At 49.9% G+C, this 15,949-nt stretch overlaps 1 protein-coding gene and 1 long non-coding RNA gene across 2 annotated transcripts; both read right to left on the reverse strand.

The window, feature by feature from the left end:
* LOC110399556 (rho GTPase-activating protein 32-like) lies at positions 1 to 8,475 on the reverse strand. Its single transcript, XM_021398474.1, has 12 exons — positions 8,326 to 8,475; positions 7,229 to 7,363; positions 6,188 to 6,651; positions 5,942 to 6,027; positions 5,755 to 5,862; positions 4,893 to 4,955; positions 3,730 to 3,813; positions 2,787 to 2,858; positions 1,688 to 1,810; positions 1,013 to 1,090; positions 698 to 779; positions 1 to 260 (listed from the first exon to the last, which is right to left on the reverse strand). Exons 8-12 carry the CDS (start codon positions 2,838 to 2,840, stop codon positions 1 to 3), a joined length of 597 nt encoding a protein of 198 aa, XP_021254149.1. The 5' UTR covers positions 2,841 to 2,858; positions 3,730 to 3,813; positions 4,893 to 4,955; positions 5,755 to 5,862; positions 5,942 to 6,027; positions 6,188 to 6,651; positions 7,229 to 7,363; positions 8,326 to 8,475.
* On the reverse strand, positions 9,322 to 11,780 carry LOC110400216. The gene is made up of 3 exons (XR_002439706.1): positions 10,471 to 11,780; positions 9,929 to 10,145; positions 9,322 to 9,805 (listed from the first exon to the last, which is right to left on the reverse strand). It is a non-coding gene; the product is annotated as an uncharacterized LOC110400216 (long non-coding RNA).

Genomic DNA, 15,949 nt, shown 5'->3' on the forward strand with positions numbered 1-15,949 from the left:
TCAGCTCCCATCCCATGTTTCTACACGGGTATCAACCTGCTCCTTGCTAGATGTGATCTCTCTTGAACCTTCAGATTCCCACCAGAGGAAGATCCCGAGAATGGGCTGTTCCTTACCATCCTGGCCAGAGTGGAGAAGATGCTCGGCCAGGTCACACCCAAACACCCTTTCCTTCACCGTCTCCTGCTGCTTCACTTTCTTTGGGCGGGCCTTCACGAGCGAATGAAGGAAGGTGATGATCTTGCCCCGTTTCTTTGACACTGCACAACAACAGGAAGAAGCCAGTTCAGTTCAGGTTTGGCTCGGTTGGACAAGGCAAAGCAGAACTCGTTCTACAGAGCACGTAAAAACTGGAAGACCATTTCCAATAGTTACACACAAAAACGGATCTTCCCAAGTCCAGTCATAAACACATTAGCATTTGGCCAAATCTCTGCACCTTCCGATGCAGCTTAGAGCAGTCCTCAGGCTTATCTTGCTGCTCAACCTATCATCAACGACCATCATTAAAGAAGAGAAAACAGACAACAAGAATAGCAGCGAACCAACTATCCGACTCAACGGGCCTGCATGGTCTCCATAAAGGATGATCAACACAGAGTACAACATGGGATGTAAAAAGGAGGTGTTAGACACGGAACGCACGCAAAAAAGGCTCCATGTTACTTCCCTGCACCATCTAATGGAACATACATACCTGGCTTTGGCACCAAATCAATGACGGACTGGGGAACTTTGTCCTTAATCAGTTCCACGCACTCACTAGGGAAGAACCCAACCTGTAACAAGAACAACAAGAGAGGCAGAATATCGAAGACAGCATTTTCAATATCGGAGCTGTTGAACCGAAGACCACGGAACATTCTCCTCCAGAGCAAAAGGGAAAGTCCTCTGACACCCGCACACGGAAACTGTTTACGTCCACAAGCAACCCCGTGCAGGCAGAGCAGCTCCAAGCTGAGAGGCCTGACTTTACTGAAGTTGCGCTGTCACGTCGGAAGCTTGTGCCTACCTGAAACCCATGCTTCCCTCTCCACCACCTGGTCACCTCCTTTGGTGGCATATCAATGACACACACGATGTCTCCCACCTGCAAGAGATTGCAACATCAAGCCCAGCTTCAGCACAGCTGGGACGAAAGCACAGCTCAAATGACTGCCGCCTTCTGCTCTGCAAAAGAGCGAAAAACATCTGAGCAACTGCACCACGGCAGACGTTGCCCATTGTAAAATTGAACTTGGAGGTAGAAGAGTCACTACAGTACACAACATACAGAATACAGCTCTTCCATACCAAACGGGTCTCAAAAGCAGCAGGCTCTCTGCCAAAGGGTATGGAAGAGTTGCAATTGAACCGCAGGCATAAGTGAGCAGGGCCAGTGTAAAACACTAGGAAATACCCCCACGCAGCTCAACTCATTTTTACTACAAGCCTTCTGTGTGTGCCCGTGGGTACTGACGCACGTCTGCTTGTTTTCTTTCCCAGTAGAAACTTGGGAGCTCCCTTCAGCATTCACAAACTGACCAAGACACACTCTCCTGAATTTGAAAATGAACACAGGAGCGATGCTGTGGGGCAACAGCCACAGGAAGGAAAATGGCCCTTAGCCACACAAAACAGCTTCTCTGAATCTGCACACGTTGTACTCTTCTGTACCCGACAACAAGGAACGCGTTGAACTACTTACCTCAAAGGAGAGCTCATCCGGTGCCTGGGCAGTGTAGCCCTTAATCACATGGGCGGCAGCAAGGGCTGGAATATTGATAGCTGACTCGTCATCGACCACCAGGGGCTTCCCCTGGTTAGCAGTCTGAAACAAAGAGCACAGGCCGTTGGGAGGAGCCGAGGACAAACGAGGAGGACCTCAGGGTGACGAGCATCTCTGCACAGAAAGCTGCAGGAAATGCACTCAGTCCTTATGGCAGGCATTTCAAAATGAATTGCAACTCTAAGAACACTCGTTTCTCTGCCTGCTGTGCAGCAGCATCGCCAGGCAATGCAAAGACGCATCTCCCTCTACCCACACTAATCAGCAATGGCACTGACGCAGACAGCTGCCCTTGCCCCTTTAGCCCCGTTCCTTCCGGCACTCTTTCTCCAAGGTCAGTTGTTTAAGATGGCAGAAGACCATTAAGAGGGAAACCAAAGCCACAGCTGCAATTCACAAGATGCAAACATCTGGTGCCACTGCAAGCACAAAGCAAGCTCTCTCCAGCAGTTCAACCAGCACCAATGGCAAACAGGAGCACACTATATTTACTGTTTCTACAGTTATTTCAGGGGACAAAAAAAGAAGAGGGCAAACACCACAACCGAGACGGCTCCAGCAGTTTGAACAACTTGCCACACTTGCACTAGTGCCTTGCCAAAAAGGAGCGCAAGAGTCCGCTCACTTCCTCTAACCTATCCCTTGGAGGTCTCAGCCACAGACTGGGCACAGCAGCTGGTCCACAGACCCAATCCTCGGTTCGCTACAAGTGCCACCTTCCTCTCCTTGCTGAAGATGACAATGACACGCCCTTGGGTGACAATATCCTGGCAGGAGGGGAAAAATGCTTCTGTGTGTTTATAACGCCGGATCTGGTTGATCTGATTCTGTCTGTACTATTCTTTCACAGCCACCTAGATGCCCGTAGCAAGGAAATAAAGCTTGTGAGGCAGCTTCTCAGTGACACCGCTACATCTGGAAGGATTCTCTCTCTCTTGACAAGCAGGAGAGCAGATCTGCGGCTCACTCTGCTGCCTCAACTCAGGGAACAAAGGACAAGCACAGCTTCATACTGTACCTCCGTCCATGCCAGCTCAGGCCCACAGCTGATCTCATTGCATGCCATGGCCATCAGCCTAAGCGTGACAAGCTGGAACAGAAAAGAAACACTCCACAGTTATTAACAGTTAACACACCACTGTATTGGTTGAGAGACTCCTTCAGAACCACCACAACTTATCCACTGGCATAGGCAGGTGTTCAAGAAACCGATTCACTTTTGCAGCAAAATCTGTCATTTGGAGGAGAACACGCTCCAGTTAGCATTGCAGTGACTACACACAAAAACCGCCCAAAGAAGCAGCTCCCTCTGAACGTCTCAATGTTATTTGCTACCACATATTCTCTGAGGCTGCTAAGGGCTCCGGCAAGCACTCTCTACTCCACACAGTTCAGTGCGGGCTGCAGCGCATGCCTAGCCGGTACACTTTCTTTCAGTACGCCAGAAACCTCAGCAGAACCATGAAAAAGACCAGGAAGGACAGGGAGACTCCGCCGTGATTCCCAGGAACGTTCAGCACGAACTGCCAGGCTGGATGCTCAGGAAGTGCTGAGAAGAGTCATGACAACAACTGCTCTGCTGAGACCAGGACAATGCCAAACACGGGCATTCATTCTCTCTGGAATTTGCCAGTGCAATTGGTCTCCCACAAACAACCACTGTGTCCGGTCTATTCAAACACGATAGCCTATTATGCAGCGTTTCACCAAGTCCCTAGCCCTGTACGACCAGATGGGCGCTCTGGCACAAAGCAGCAGATTCACTGGCCCACAGCACAACGATCCTGGAGCAGCAGGGCACTGACAGGTGTCAGCAGGGCACTGAGAGGTGAGAGCTGCACGGGAAGTGGAAAAAAAACACACGTGACAAGTGTCACAGCAAAGCTTGATGAGGCTGCATTACTAAAAACTGCGCAACACAGGCTGCAAAACAATGCGGGGGGACAAAACACGGCATTTACCTGGCAAGAGATCAGAAGAAGGCAGACAAGTTCCTTGAAGGCAGCCGTTCCTTGACACTTCGCTCTGTTCTTCCAGAGCAAAAGCTGCACCAAGGGAGCGGGCACAGGGTGGGGAGACAAGAGAGAAAGAGCAGGTCAGGGAGCAGGGCTAAGCCAGCCATGCAAGAACGCACACAGCACAACACTCCCATCCACTCGCTCCAAGACACGCTGTCAGAAATACAATACTAATTTTCCTGTGAAAATATTCCCCTCTCCTATCCCAAACAAACAAACAAACAAAACCAACATAAACCTCCGGGGCCCAGCCATCCTTGGCACAAACCCTGAGGAAGTTAAATGCCTTCACACTTATCCAACACACAAATGCACACTCATCCAAAGAAAAACCTTTCACTGTATCACCTGCCTGCCTCAGCTCCATGCTCCTGACAGACAATGCTTGCACTACCTTCACAGCACCCCGCTGATTCAAACACCGCTTCATCTCCTTTCAGCTGAACCCAGCAGTGGCTGAGGCCGCACTCTATCCCTTCCTCCAGGCCATCGATGAAGATGGCCAACAAGGCCGCAGCCAGCACCCACCCCAGGGGAACAGCGCTGCTTACAGCCTCCCACCACACTGCGCTGCTCAGCTCAACCCTCTCAGCTCCGCCACTCACCACTTCTCACCACCTCACTGCCCACCCGCCTATCCCACGTTGCCTAAGCTTACCTACAAGACGCTGCGCAAGGCGCTGCTGTCAACACTAAGCTACTCAGGCGCTGCACAGGTGCACAAAGCAACCTACTCAGCCAGAGCTCAAGCGCTCCAATGAAGCTACACAGCACGCACTGCTCCTCCCCTCACTCTAGCCGCTTGTGACATCACTAAGGGCCACCAGCCTGCTCCACCATGTTGGACAAGGTGGGGAGACAACACCACTTCACAAAGACCACGCTCTTCCAAAACGCCACCCCAGCACTCTACAATCACTGCATGCTTGGAATTCTCTCAACCAAAGCCTGGAGAAGCCGCTGGGAGCTTGTTGTGGACAAAGGACCCGGCACTTGCTGCCCTCAGTCCATCCATCCAGCCTGCCCAGACCCCTCTGCAGGGCCTTCCTACCCTCACGCAGATGGACACTTCCTCCCAACAGCATCCCTTGCAGTGCAGGACCTACCCAAAATCCACACTATCGTCCTTTTGTCATTCAAGAGCATGGTATGGCAGCCATCTAGTTCACCTGCAAGGAAATCACCAAAGAGATGGCAGAAATACACAACTACTACCAGACTGCTTTACAAATTTCTTTCCCGAGTGGATTTTTGCCTTTGTGCTTCCATGATGACCTCATTTCCTCCTCCTTTTCACAGAATCACAGAATCAATGGCCTGTTGGGTTGAAAAGGACCTCAAAGATCATCGAGTTTCAACCCTCCTGCTGAGTGCAGGGTCGTCAGCCACTAGACCAGGCTGCCCAGAGCCACGTCCAGCCTTACCTTCAATACCTCCAGGGACGGGGCATCCATAACCTCCTTGGGCAACCTGCTCCAGCGCATCACCACCCTCTCAGTGAAAACCTTCCTCCTAATAGCCAACCTAAATCTCCCCTGTCTCAGTTTAAAACCATTCCCCCTACTCCTATCCCTATCCACCCTCGGAAACAATCATTCCCCCTCCTGTTTATACGCTCCCTTCAAGTCTTGCAAGGCCACAATGAGGTCTCCCCGGAGCCTTCTCTTCTCCAAGCTAAACAAGCCCACTTCCCTCAACCTTCGGCTGCCTGCTCTTCAGCAGGGTGATGCTCACCCACCAAAGCCCTCACCCACCACATGCCTTTCCTTACACTCACAACTGTCAGAAGTGTGCGCAGCCCTGGGCACTGCATTTCCAGTCAAAGTTAACATCTAGCTAAACCATTCCTTCTGTGTTAGTACTTGGATCCCCACTTAGGGCTGGAGCTCAGGAGGTCAACGCCACAGAAATAATACAACATGCAACTGGAAAACATCTCTCCAAGCCAAGAAGAGTCAACTCTCTGACCTTGGGCACAAATCACCAACCAAGAGCCAGGCCTTGCAAACTTGGCTCATCTGAGCATGTGGGAACAGGCTGGACATCAGACCAGAAGCGTCCATTTCAACTGCAACTCTAAGGAGAGAAGGACACCGAACACTAACAGGTGCCAATGAATTCATTCACAGGCTGCACTCAGCAGTCCCAAGAATACCTGCTTCCATCAGCTGCCACAAACCAAAACAGCCAGACTTCTGCGGTCACCTGGCCCAAACATTCTTTTTGCTCAACCCTTGATTCCTGCAAGAGAGATTTGAGCTCAGCACATGCATCATTTTTCAAACATCGTGTCCCAGCAGCAAGGGATCGCAGCGCTGGGACAGCTGAAACAGAAATGATGCGCGAGTTTCCTGTTAGCACTGAACGTGAACAAGGAGCAACACGTTGAGCCCCCACTCACCTCAGCAGAGGTCCATGCCGAGCAGCGCTTTGCACAGGTCGCCGCTGCTTACTGAGTTTCTGCTGGAATCAGTGTATCCAACCACAGTCCTGCGGCCAGACAGATCCCTCTGCAAGATCAATACCTGCAAAGCGCTCAACAGCCACGTAGAATGAGCTCTATTCTCAACCCACCTCACCGTCCACTCATCCATCCCACACTTTCTCAGCTTCATTATCAGGATGTCGTGGGAGACAGTATCAAAAGCCCTGCTGAAGTCAAGGTAGACAACTTCCACTGCTCTCCCCCCATCGATCCAGCTGGTGATGCCATCACAGAAGGCTACGAGCTTGGTTGAACACGACTTTCCCTTGGTGAATCCATGCTGACTGTTTCTGATGACCTTCTTCTCTTCCAATTGCTTGGAGATGGCATCTAGAACAAGCTGTTCCATCACCTTTCCATGCTTCTTTATGCCACAAAAGCTAGGAAATAAGATTTCCAGATCAGACATACATTTCAAGGAGCTTCCAGGCAAGTGGAGACAACAGAAAGCACTGGCAAGTCAAAGCACGTCAAAATTGCCCACGCAGTGTTAGCTATGGTGGTAATAAATCACATCCCCAAAATTCCCCGCACAAGAACACAAAATCCAGACCCTTGTGATCACCTAGTTCCAAACCTTGCTATAGGCAGGGACACCTCCCTCTAGACCAGGTTGCTCAAAGCCCCAGCCAGCCTGGCCTTGAATGCTTCCAGGGAGGGGCCATTCACAACCTCACCGGGCAACCTGTTCCAGTGTCTCACCACCCTCACAGTACAGAATTTCTTCCTAATACCTGGTTTAATTGTACCCTCTTCCAGTTTAAAGCCATTTCCTCTCAGTGTGTCACTACCTGCCCTTATTAAAAGTCCCACCCCAGCTTTCCTGCAGGCCTCCTTCAGGTACCGGCAAGCTGCTATCAAGTCTCCCCCAGAGCCTTCTCTTCCCCAGGCTGAACAGCCCCAGCGCTCTCAGCCTGTACCCATCATCGTTAATGATTAGATGCACAATGTCCTCACATGCTTTCTTTCTGGAAGTGGAGGTTTAGCGGCAGCTTGACTCATGATTAAGTCCTCCAGAAACCTTCTTTCTTCCTTATAAGGAGACTGGATACTGAAAACTCCTCCAAAGTCGTTATTAAACAACTGCTGTACCTAAAGCCCAATGAGAAAGCACATTTCAGATTTAAGACCACAAAACAATCATATTCTATTCCAATACAATTTCTATTCTCATTTAAATTTCCATGACTAGCGTTTCACCCACCCTGCTATGAAATAACAGACTGCAGGAAGAAACGTTCTCAGTAAAGCACACCAATGCTTAAAGTATACCTAAAATAACAAGATACAGAAGGGAATGGAAGGGAAGGGAAACATGGGATGTAGTGGGAAGAGAAGGAAAGGGGAGGGGAAGGAAAGGGGAAGGGAGAAAAGTGTGGGGAGAAGTGGGAAGGGAAACAACAGGAAAGAAAGGGAAAGGAAGGAAAAGCCTTCTAGCCCCCCATCCCCCTATAGCCCACCCTATAGCCCCATATACCCCTATATCCACCCCTACAGCCCCGCCCCCAACCTCCTATAGCTCCACATCCCTCCCTGTAGCCCCCAACAGCCCCCTGTGGCCCCATATCACCCCATGGCCCCCCACAGCCCCCTATCCTCCTGAGGGAGGAAAGGGCAGAATACAGTTTCAAACAAACAATTAAAGATGGATGTAGGTTAATGGGGCAAGGAAACCCAGAAGCTGCTGATTAGTCATTGGAACTGAACTGGAGACTTTATCCTGAAGAAAACCAGCCAAAGCTGGATCACGCTCATCAACCGTGCCAAGATCAAGAGTACACAGTGAGGAAGAGATACGGTCTTCATCCCCACGACCCCCGAAGAGGACCAACAGGAGGAACTATGCATGCTATAGGGGTGTGACCCTGAGGTGGAGCATATTATAATGATTTCTTGGAATTAATTGTAATAGTCCCTCCCTCCCTCAGGAATGCTAGGAATATGTATGCCTTGGATCTTTAAATATGAAAGTTTTCTGCCTTTCGATGTGCAAGCTAGGATGGGGATGCCCCCCTTGCACCCGGCGTGTGGGTGCAGTGCCGTAATGAACATACCTGCTTTATAACCTTCCCCAGTTGTGAAGTTTGTTTCTGCAAGTCATCACTGAAGCGGCTCCGCGGCTCTCTGCTGCCCTGCAAGTCTGGCCCGACACGTTTTCCTGCTTGCTTCCCGCTCCGTAGTACGATTTCTGCTGTCTCCCCGCGGAGCCATAGAGCAGTTCGCGCGCCCTCCCGACTTCCCCCACGACAGCTCCGCGGTCTCTGCTGCCCTCCTCTGGCCGCCGAGCGGTACTGCAGGCAGCGCCCGCGCGGCCACGCGCCGAGCAACATGGCAGCGCCGTGCGCACGTGGCTGCTTACCTGCAGCGCGCGGCGGGGTGCCCGGAGCCGTGAGGCACCGCGACGTGAAGGAGCTCTGTTGCCCGGGACGGGGCGGGTGGAAAAGCCCGTCCAGCGGCTCCTAGGAAAGTCGGCAGCGTGCCGCTTCGGGTGATCCCGGAGCCGCTCCGTGCCGGTCCAGGGACGCCGCACAGCCGGGGCCGCTCAAAGCCAGCACCGCGCACCACCAATCGCCCAGCTGCTCAGCTTCCACCGCTACCGAGCGCGCTTTTGAATGGCGGGGGGGGCGGTGCAGGGCTGGAAGTGGTCGGCGACGCCTGTCAGTCCAGCGCGGCAATGAGCCAATCGGATGCCGCCAGGCGCTCGGGGGCAGCTGTGAGCCGAGCCGGTCCGTTCCCAGGGCTGCGAACGTGGGCAGAGACGAAAGAGAGCGCGGAATGGACGAGGGACGGCGCAGAGCAGCAGCCCTCGAGCGTCTGCGTTTCCGAACCCTCTTCCATGCGTGGCAGCGGCGAGGACCGCTGCGCTAGCGCGCGTGCGCGATGCTGGAGCGCGCAGGTGACGGTCACGTGCCACGCCGAGCCAATCGGGTGCCGCGGCGCGCGCAGGGGCCGCTGGGAGCAAAAGCCGTCGGTGGTCCCGGACCGAGGAAAATGCCTCCAAGCCCAAGAAACATGTGCTAAGTGGTTACGAATATCTGTTAAAAATTTTATTAATAAGTCATCGAGTTGATGGTGTCATGCTTTTTTTTATTATTTTTTTATTTTGTTTTCCAGCATCTGAGGTGATTAAAAAAGCTGGTATCAATAGGACAGGTTCATGCAGCGAAGCCAAGCGTGGTTCGGAACGATTAACAGAGCAACACAAAACAGCTGAGCCACTTTTAGAAAAAGCACAGTAGTAACAGCTTCCGTACCTGGCCTCACCAGTCCGAGACTCCGTCCGGTTCGCCCAAGGCTTGAAAATATCCACGGGATCGGTTTTGATATGGAGCGATTCGTTGGCAGTTCTTCCCTACACAACTGGCGCAAGGATCTGCCTCAGCATTTCCAGAGCTGCAACACATTGTCAGCCTACTAGGGCTATCTTAGGGCTAAGTGAAGCATTCCAGAAACAAGGCAGTAGTGGAAAAAAGATGAACACACATCAACTCCTTCAACAGCAGTTCAACGAGTAGGAGATAATCCCTTTATCTCCTGTAGAGAAGAAAGGGAGGGCATTGGAAGAACACACATAGCAGATATAGCTGCTTTGAACCAGTTTCAGACCCCCCCCCAGGAAAAGCAGAGATCACAATCCTGTAATAAAGAGTCTCTTACCCCTTCCTGAGGTCCAAGGCTTATCCAACACTCCAAAGGAGGCAGTTGCTAGGTAGGTAGAAAGCTTCCTTTTCAGCTGCCAGCCTTAAATGAGGTCAGGGAATGGTGGAGCCAGGCTCAGCCCCATCTGGTCCCACATGTGAATTGCTTCCACTTGTGCTCTCAGGGCTGGCTACACCCCTTCAGCAGGTGCTCAATCACCGGTTCAGGCTGTGACCTAACAGTTCCAGTACAGGCATAAAGGAAAAAAAAAAAAGAGTAATGATCTGCAGGCAACGGGGTCTGCCTGTCTGGCAAGAGGAGGTTTATCAACAGATGAGCTATGATGGCTCACATATTTTGATTCCAGTCTGTCCTCAAAAACAATTGGTGAAATTTTTACTAGATAGGGGAACACAAATTTCAATAGTAACACAGCAAGATGCTGAGAAGCTGCGTGTGCAGCCTGGACAGCAAAACGGTTGAGATTACAGGTGTGAATGGAGCAAGTGCTGTTTGCACAACTACTGGGGTAGTGGAAGGTGGAGGAGAATACCACTAACCTGGCAGTCCAAGCATTGGCTGTCCGCCCACACCTGAGCGGTCCGTAGAAACGGGTGCCGTTTATATGTTTTCAGGCGCATGCGCGCTATTGCCCGGAGGACTAATCATAATAAAGACTGGAGGATTTGCTGTGCAGAGCGGTCAGAACTCAGATACACCACTTCCGCATTCCTGCGTGAGGAACATGCTGTGCTGCCTGCCAGAATGAAGAACATAGCCATTGCTGCACTGCATGCAGGGGAGTAAGAAGCGCGCAGCAAAGTGTTGTTTTTTCCCCACGCGGTTGGACAGGGGTTCATTTTCCGGCCCAGTTTGTGTTTTTTTCTGCGCGGTTCCCGCTGTTTCAGTGCCGCCCAGCTGAACCGCTCGCTGCACGGTTTTGCCGTCCGCGCGCCGAGTGAGAGCATCTGCACTCGCGCGGAACAGCTCCTGCAGTACGGAATTTTCTTCACTAGGCGGCAGCAGTGAGTGCCACAGCTAGTGCGCATGCGCATCATTGGGGCAGGCACCTGTCAATCAGTTGTGAGGATGAAGCAATCGGATACCGCCGTGCGAGCAGAGGCAGCTAGGAGCCACAACGGTCCGATGCCGGAGCGGGCTCGGTTACAAAAACGCGGAAATAGAGAAAAGACATAGCGAAATAGATGGGGGAAAACTGCGGAGAGCTGGTGGCCCGGGAGGGGACTGGTCATCGGCAGCGTTAGTGACTTAGTAGAAACGGACGCCATTTTTGAAGTGATCGTGCGCATGCGCGTTAACGCCTAGAGGAGGAGTCACTGTAAAGGTTGTGGGATTCGCAGCGCAGAGCCGTTAGAACTTAGACACGCCACTTCCGCACTTTAGGCGCATGCGTTATGGTGCGTGGAGGACCAAACAACATAGACATAGGTGGACGGTGGCGCAGAGCGGTGTAAACAAAGAAACTCTATTTCTTCGTTTTCCTGCAATGCACAGTTTGCTCGGGAGGCCCTATTGCCGTACAGACAGGCGGCACAGAGCAGAGACAGTAGAGCGGCAGTAGTGCTCTGCGGAACAGTATGGGGCCCGGGAGGGTCCAGAGTGCCCAAAATGCTCCCGGAGCTCCTCGGACCTCCACCGCCCCACACAGACGCCGCCACCACGCCCGCCCACACCCCCGGCGCAGTTCCTCGCATTGGCCACATGGTGGCAGCAGATACCGCGGAAAGGGCTCCTTCTATGGGAGTGACATGGACACGCAGCGCAGTTGTTAGCGCTTCCTTCTCACTTTTGATTTCAGGTGAAAAACACAAAGAGCTAAAAAAATAAAAATAAAGGAGATGAAGAAAACAAAAGAAAAATTCCCCAAACCCAGGGAACTTGTGTTAATTACTTATGAATATCTGTAAAAAATGATCGAATTGATGTTCTCATGCTTTTTCTGTTGCCAGCATGTTACTTTGTTTTTAAATGTTCATGCACCAAAATCTGACTACCAAGCAAATTTAATGATAACGAGATGAAGGCACGTTAGCAGAAAGAACAGGGCCATATTAAGCCTCTCTCAGCCTCTGTCATGTTCATATTTTCATTAACTCTTACACAAATGCCTTTCTTGCACTCCAAGTCTTATTTTTGGCCTTTTTTTTTTTTTTAAATGCAATAAAATGAGTAGTTTTAGGCCCTAGCAAATCTATAAGCACTCATGGCATGCAGCTGCATTTTTGAATTTCAGGGGGACTGTTACATTGTTTCCACAAAGAATAATGAAAACTGCACTTTTCCACCTAAATTTACAGATGGAAAAGATTAATTAAAGACCTTTAAAATTACAAAAAACCAGGACAACAAACATTACAATGAAAGCCACAAAGCTATGCTCATTTGGAAGCACCTATTAGAATCCTTCTAGTTCTCCGAATCTACTAAAATGCACAATGCAAAACTACCTAGACATCATGAAACATGACACTCTGTATGTTGCTGCTAAAATATCCTAGTGTATTACTGGTAAGGGAAAGGGGAATATCAGAATTCTGCATACAGACCTTTTAGCTTGACATTGTCTCTTCAAGAAATGAGCAGCTGGCTCATATCATACCAGGAAAACCAAGGATTACTTTCCAGGAGCAAGAGTAGAAGGTTATCAGCAATAGTCAGCATGGATTTATGAAGGGAAAGTTGTACTTGACCAACCTGGTAGCCTTCTATGACGGCATTGCCACTGTGTAGATGGGGGGAGAGCAGTGGAAGTTGTCTACCTTGACTTCAGCAAGGCTTTTGATACTGTCTCCCACGACATCCTGCTAACGAAGCTGAGGAAGTGTGGGATAGATGAGTGGACGGTGAGGCGGGTTGCGAACTGGCTGACTGGCTGAGCTCAGAGGGTGGTGATCTGATCGGCGGTGCAGAGTCCGATTGGAGACCTGTGACCAGCGGTGTTCCCCAGGGGGCGGTGCTGGGTCTGGTCTTGTTCAATATCTTCATCAACAACCTTGATGAGGGGATAGTGTCCACCCTCAGCTGGTACGCTGATGATATGAAGCTGGGAGGAGTGCCTGTTTCAGGGTATGTTTGGATCTGAGAGACAGGATGTCTCAGGAGCAGAGGGAAGCAAACTATGCACTCAGAGCAGCACAGAGGGTTACAAGTTTTAGTCAACATATACACACTTACAACACACAGGCATCCATTTTTAGATAATCCCCATAAGTGGGAAGCAGACACTCCCTAAGCAAGTGCACTATTACTTACCAAACTTTGAGAAAAAAAAGAGACAGAAGAAACATACTGGCAGTGGATTTGACAGGCAGTACCAGCAGCGCATCCCTTGCTTCAAAGTGCACTTTTCTTCTCTCCCGCACCACAGCCTCTCTCCTTTTATTCTCCCCAGAGCCTGCAGGGTTTTTTCCACTTGCACCCTCTACCCGTGTGGCCAACACATGGTACAGAGCCCAAGTGGAACACCTGCTTGCAAAAGAAGTCTTTGCAAAAACAAGATAAACTACCATGGTCAGCTCTTTCTATGAAACAATAGAGAAACAAAAAATATTTGCAGCTACAGAGACAAATATCAGTTCCCTTAAATCTGTAAGAATACTTCGTTCCATCCCAGAATCATTCCTCAGTCAGGGGCATTTAGATTCCCAATACACTGACACACCTGAAGGCTGTGCTGCCATTCAGCAAGACCTGGGTAGACTGGAGAGCTGGGCAGTAAGAAACCAGATGAGGTTTAACAAAAGCAAGTATAGATTCTTGCACCTGGGAAGGAATAACCACAAGTATTAGTACAGGTTGGGGCATGAGCTGCTGGAGAGGAGCTCTGTGGAGAAGGACCTGGGAATCCTGGTGGACAGCAGGTTGGTTATGAGCCAGCAGTGTGCCCTGGTGGCCAAGAAAGGCCAATGGGATCCTGGGGTGCATTAACAGGAGTGTGGCCAGCACGGCAAGGGAGGCGATCCTTTCCGTCTACTCTGCCCTGGTCAGGCCACGCCTGGAGTACCGTATCCAGTCCTGGGCTCCCTGGTACAAAAGAAATACAGGGATCTCCTGGAAAGAGTCCAGCAGGGGGCCACAAAGATGATAAAGGGCCTGGAGCATCTCCCCTGTGAGGAAAGGCTGAGCAAACTGGGTCTGTTTAGCCTTGAGAAAAGAAGATTGAGAGGGGATCTTATTAATGTTTATAAGATATCTTAAGTGTGGGAGTCGAAGAGACACGGCCAACCTCTTTTCAGCAGTCTGTGGGGCAGGACAAGGGGAAATGGCCACAAACTTGAGCATAGGAAGTTCAGCACCAGTATGCGAAGGAACTTCTTCATGGTGAGAATGACGGAGCACTGGACCAGGCTGCCCGGGGAGGCTGTGGATTCTCCTGCTCTAGAGATATTCAAGACCCGCCTGGACGCCGAGATGTGCAGCCTGCTGATCTCTAGAGGTCCCTTCCAACCCTTACAATTCTGTATCCCAAGTCAAGAAAAACCTAAAGGGCAGAATGCCCAGGATACTAAAAGGAACAGAAGCAACAGGATGACTTCTTCTGAATGTTGGTTTACATCTCAATTGACATACATGAATCTAGCAATCCAAAGCACAATGCCAAACATTTTACATCCCTAACAACAAATAACCTGTGTATAGTTTTACATATACATCTCTCCACATGTACGCCCAACAAAGATTAATGAGATGCATTTGCTGCAGTCAACTTGGCTGACAATTATTCACAAAGTTGTTCAGCTCCTCACCTTCAGAAGCTGATCCTCTCCAGCATCAGGAAACTTCTCGTACAGGGAGTCTTTCAGTACCTTGGCCATGAAACGCATTCCATAATTTTGAAGGAAATAGAAGGCAAGTGAGACTTCCGCAAGGATGAACCACCAACAACTTCTACAGGATAATGCAGTGATACACCAGACTTATGGGGTTTTGTCGACTGAATTAATGATGGCAGACAGGAACTCATCCATCACTATTCTCATATTTCCCACTGAGGCATCCAGGCGTGTCCTCACCTCTTTGTGACTTCAAGCTCATTCAGGTGTAACATGGTGTAGCAGTTTGCTATTGAAACAGACAAATGTGAAGGCAAGTACTCCTCATTCTAATGTATTTCTGTCAGAGCCAGGAGGAATTTCTGGCTTGACACAGAAACAAGCCCGCATTCACTCGGCTGCCAAGAGTTGTGCCTTACCTTTGATTAAGATTCTAGGTACTGGAAGAGTGAAAGACTTCTCACTTCCTCTGCTGTCCCCACAACAGCCTTTGCGAGAAATGCCCCAGCTAACTCAAAACTGTATCTTTTTGTACAGCACACAGACATGCTCTCTAGGCTAAAAAAAAAGTGTTATCTGTGACATGTAGTAATACCTCAGGTTAAAAATAAATCAGTGAATACACAAAAGTTGCACTTTTCAATGTTAAGATAATAACTCATGCTGTGTGCTGTGCTGTGAGAGCTGGCTTTTACTTTATAGGCCTTTTTTTTTTTTCCTTTGATCTTTTGAAGTAAGTTAAAAACAAAACAACAACAAAAATCCTTTGTCATGGTTTTATGATTTTTGGTTATCAGTATTCCACATCATAACATCATGTAGTGCACTGAGAGTTAAAGAGTTAATGCTCCAGTTCCGTGGATGGTGGATAGTTCCAGGTACCTGGTTCTCAGAAGAGAAGAACTACTACACTCCCCAGAGGACTTTGCTGCCCTGTTACCGTTTTCCGCTCAGAGGGGAAGATAAAACTGTTCGCAGATCACAAGACGTTCCTTCTCATCCCGTCTCTCATCCTGGCAGCATCTCACTCCCCAGCCATCTTGCCTTCAGCAATTAGAGTAAGGCCTCTTCGATTTTTGGACACTCTCTCTCATTTTACTGGATTTATTAGCTTAAATTGTAATTGGACTGTATTATATTGTGTTGTTTTGCATTCCAGTATCTTATTTAGTAAACTAGTTTGTTTCTCCTCAGATCGTTGCCGCTGTTTTGTTCTTAGGCCCATCTCCCTACGCTTTTTTCCCTT

Source organism: Numida meleagris, chromosome 5 (genome assembly GCF_002078875.1).
Source record: "Numida meleagris isolate 19003 breed g44 Domestic line chromosome 5, NumMel1.0, whole genome shotgun sequence".
NCBI lineage: Eukaryota > Metazoa > Chordata > Aves > Galliformes > Numididae > Numida > Numida meleagris.

Excerpts from the sequence above, each read along its gene's own strand:
- LOC110399556 (XM_021398474.1), bottom strand. The coding sequence starts at position 2,840 with ATGGCCATGGCATGCAATGAGATCAGCTGTGGGCCTGAGCTGGCATGG. Across the intron at positions 1,091-1,687 it reads CGGATGAGCTCTCCTTTGAG|GTGGGAGACATCGTGTGTGT; the intron begins GTAAGTAGTTCA and ends AATCTCTTGCAG. Across the intron at positions 780-1,012 it reads GAGGGAAGCATGGGTTTCAG|GTTGGGTTCTTCCCTAGTGA; the intron begins GTAGGCACAAGC and ends TTCTTGTTACAG.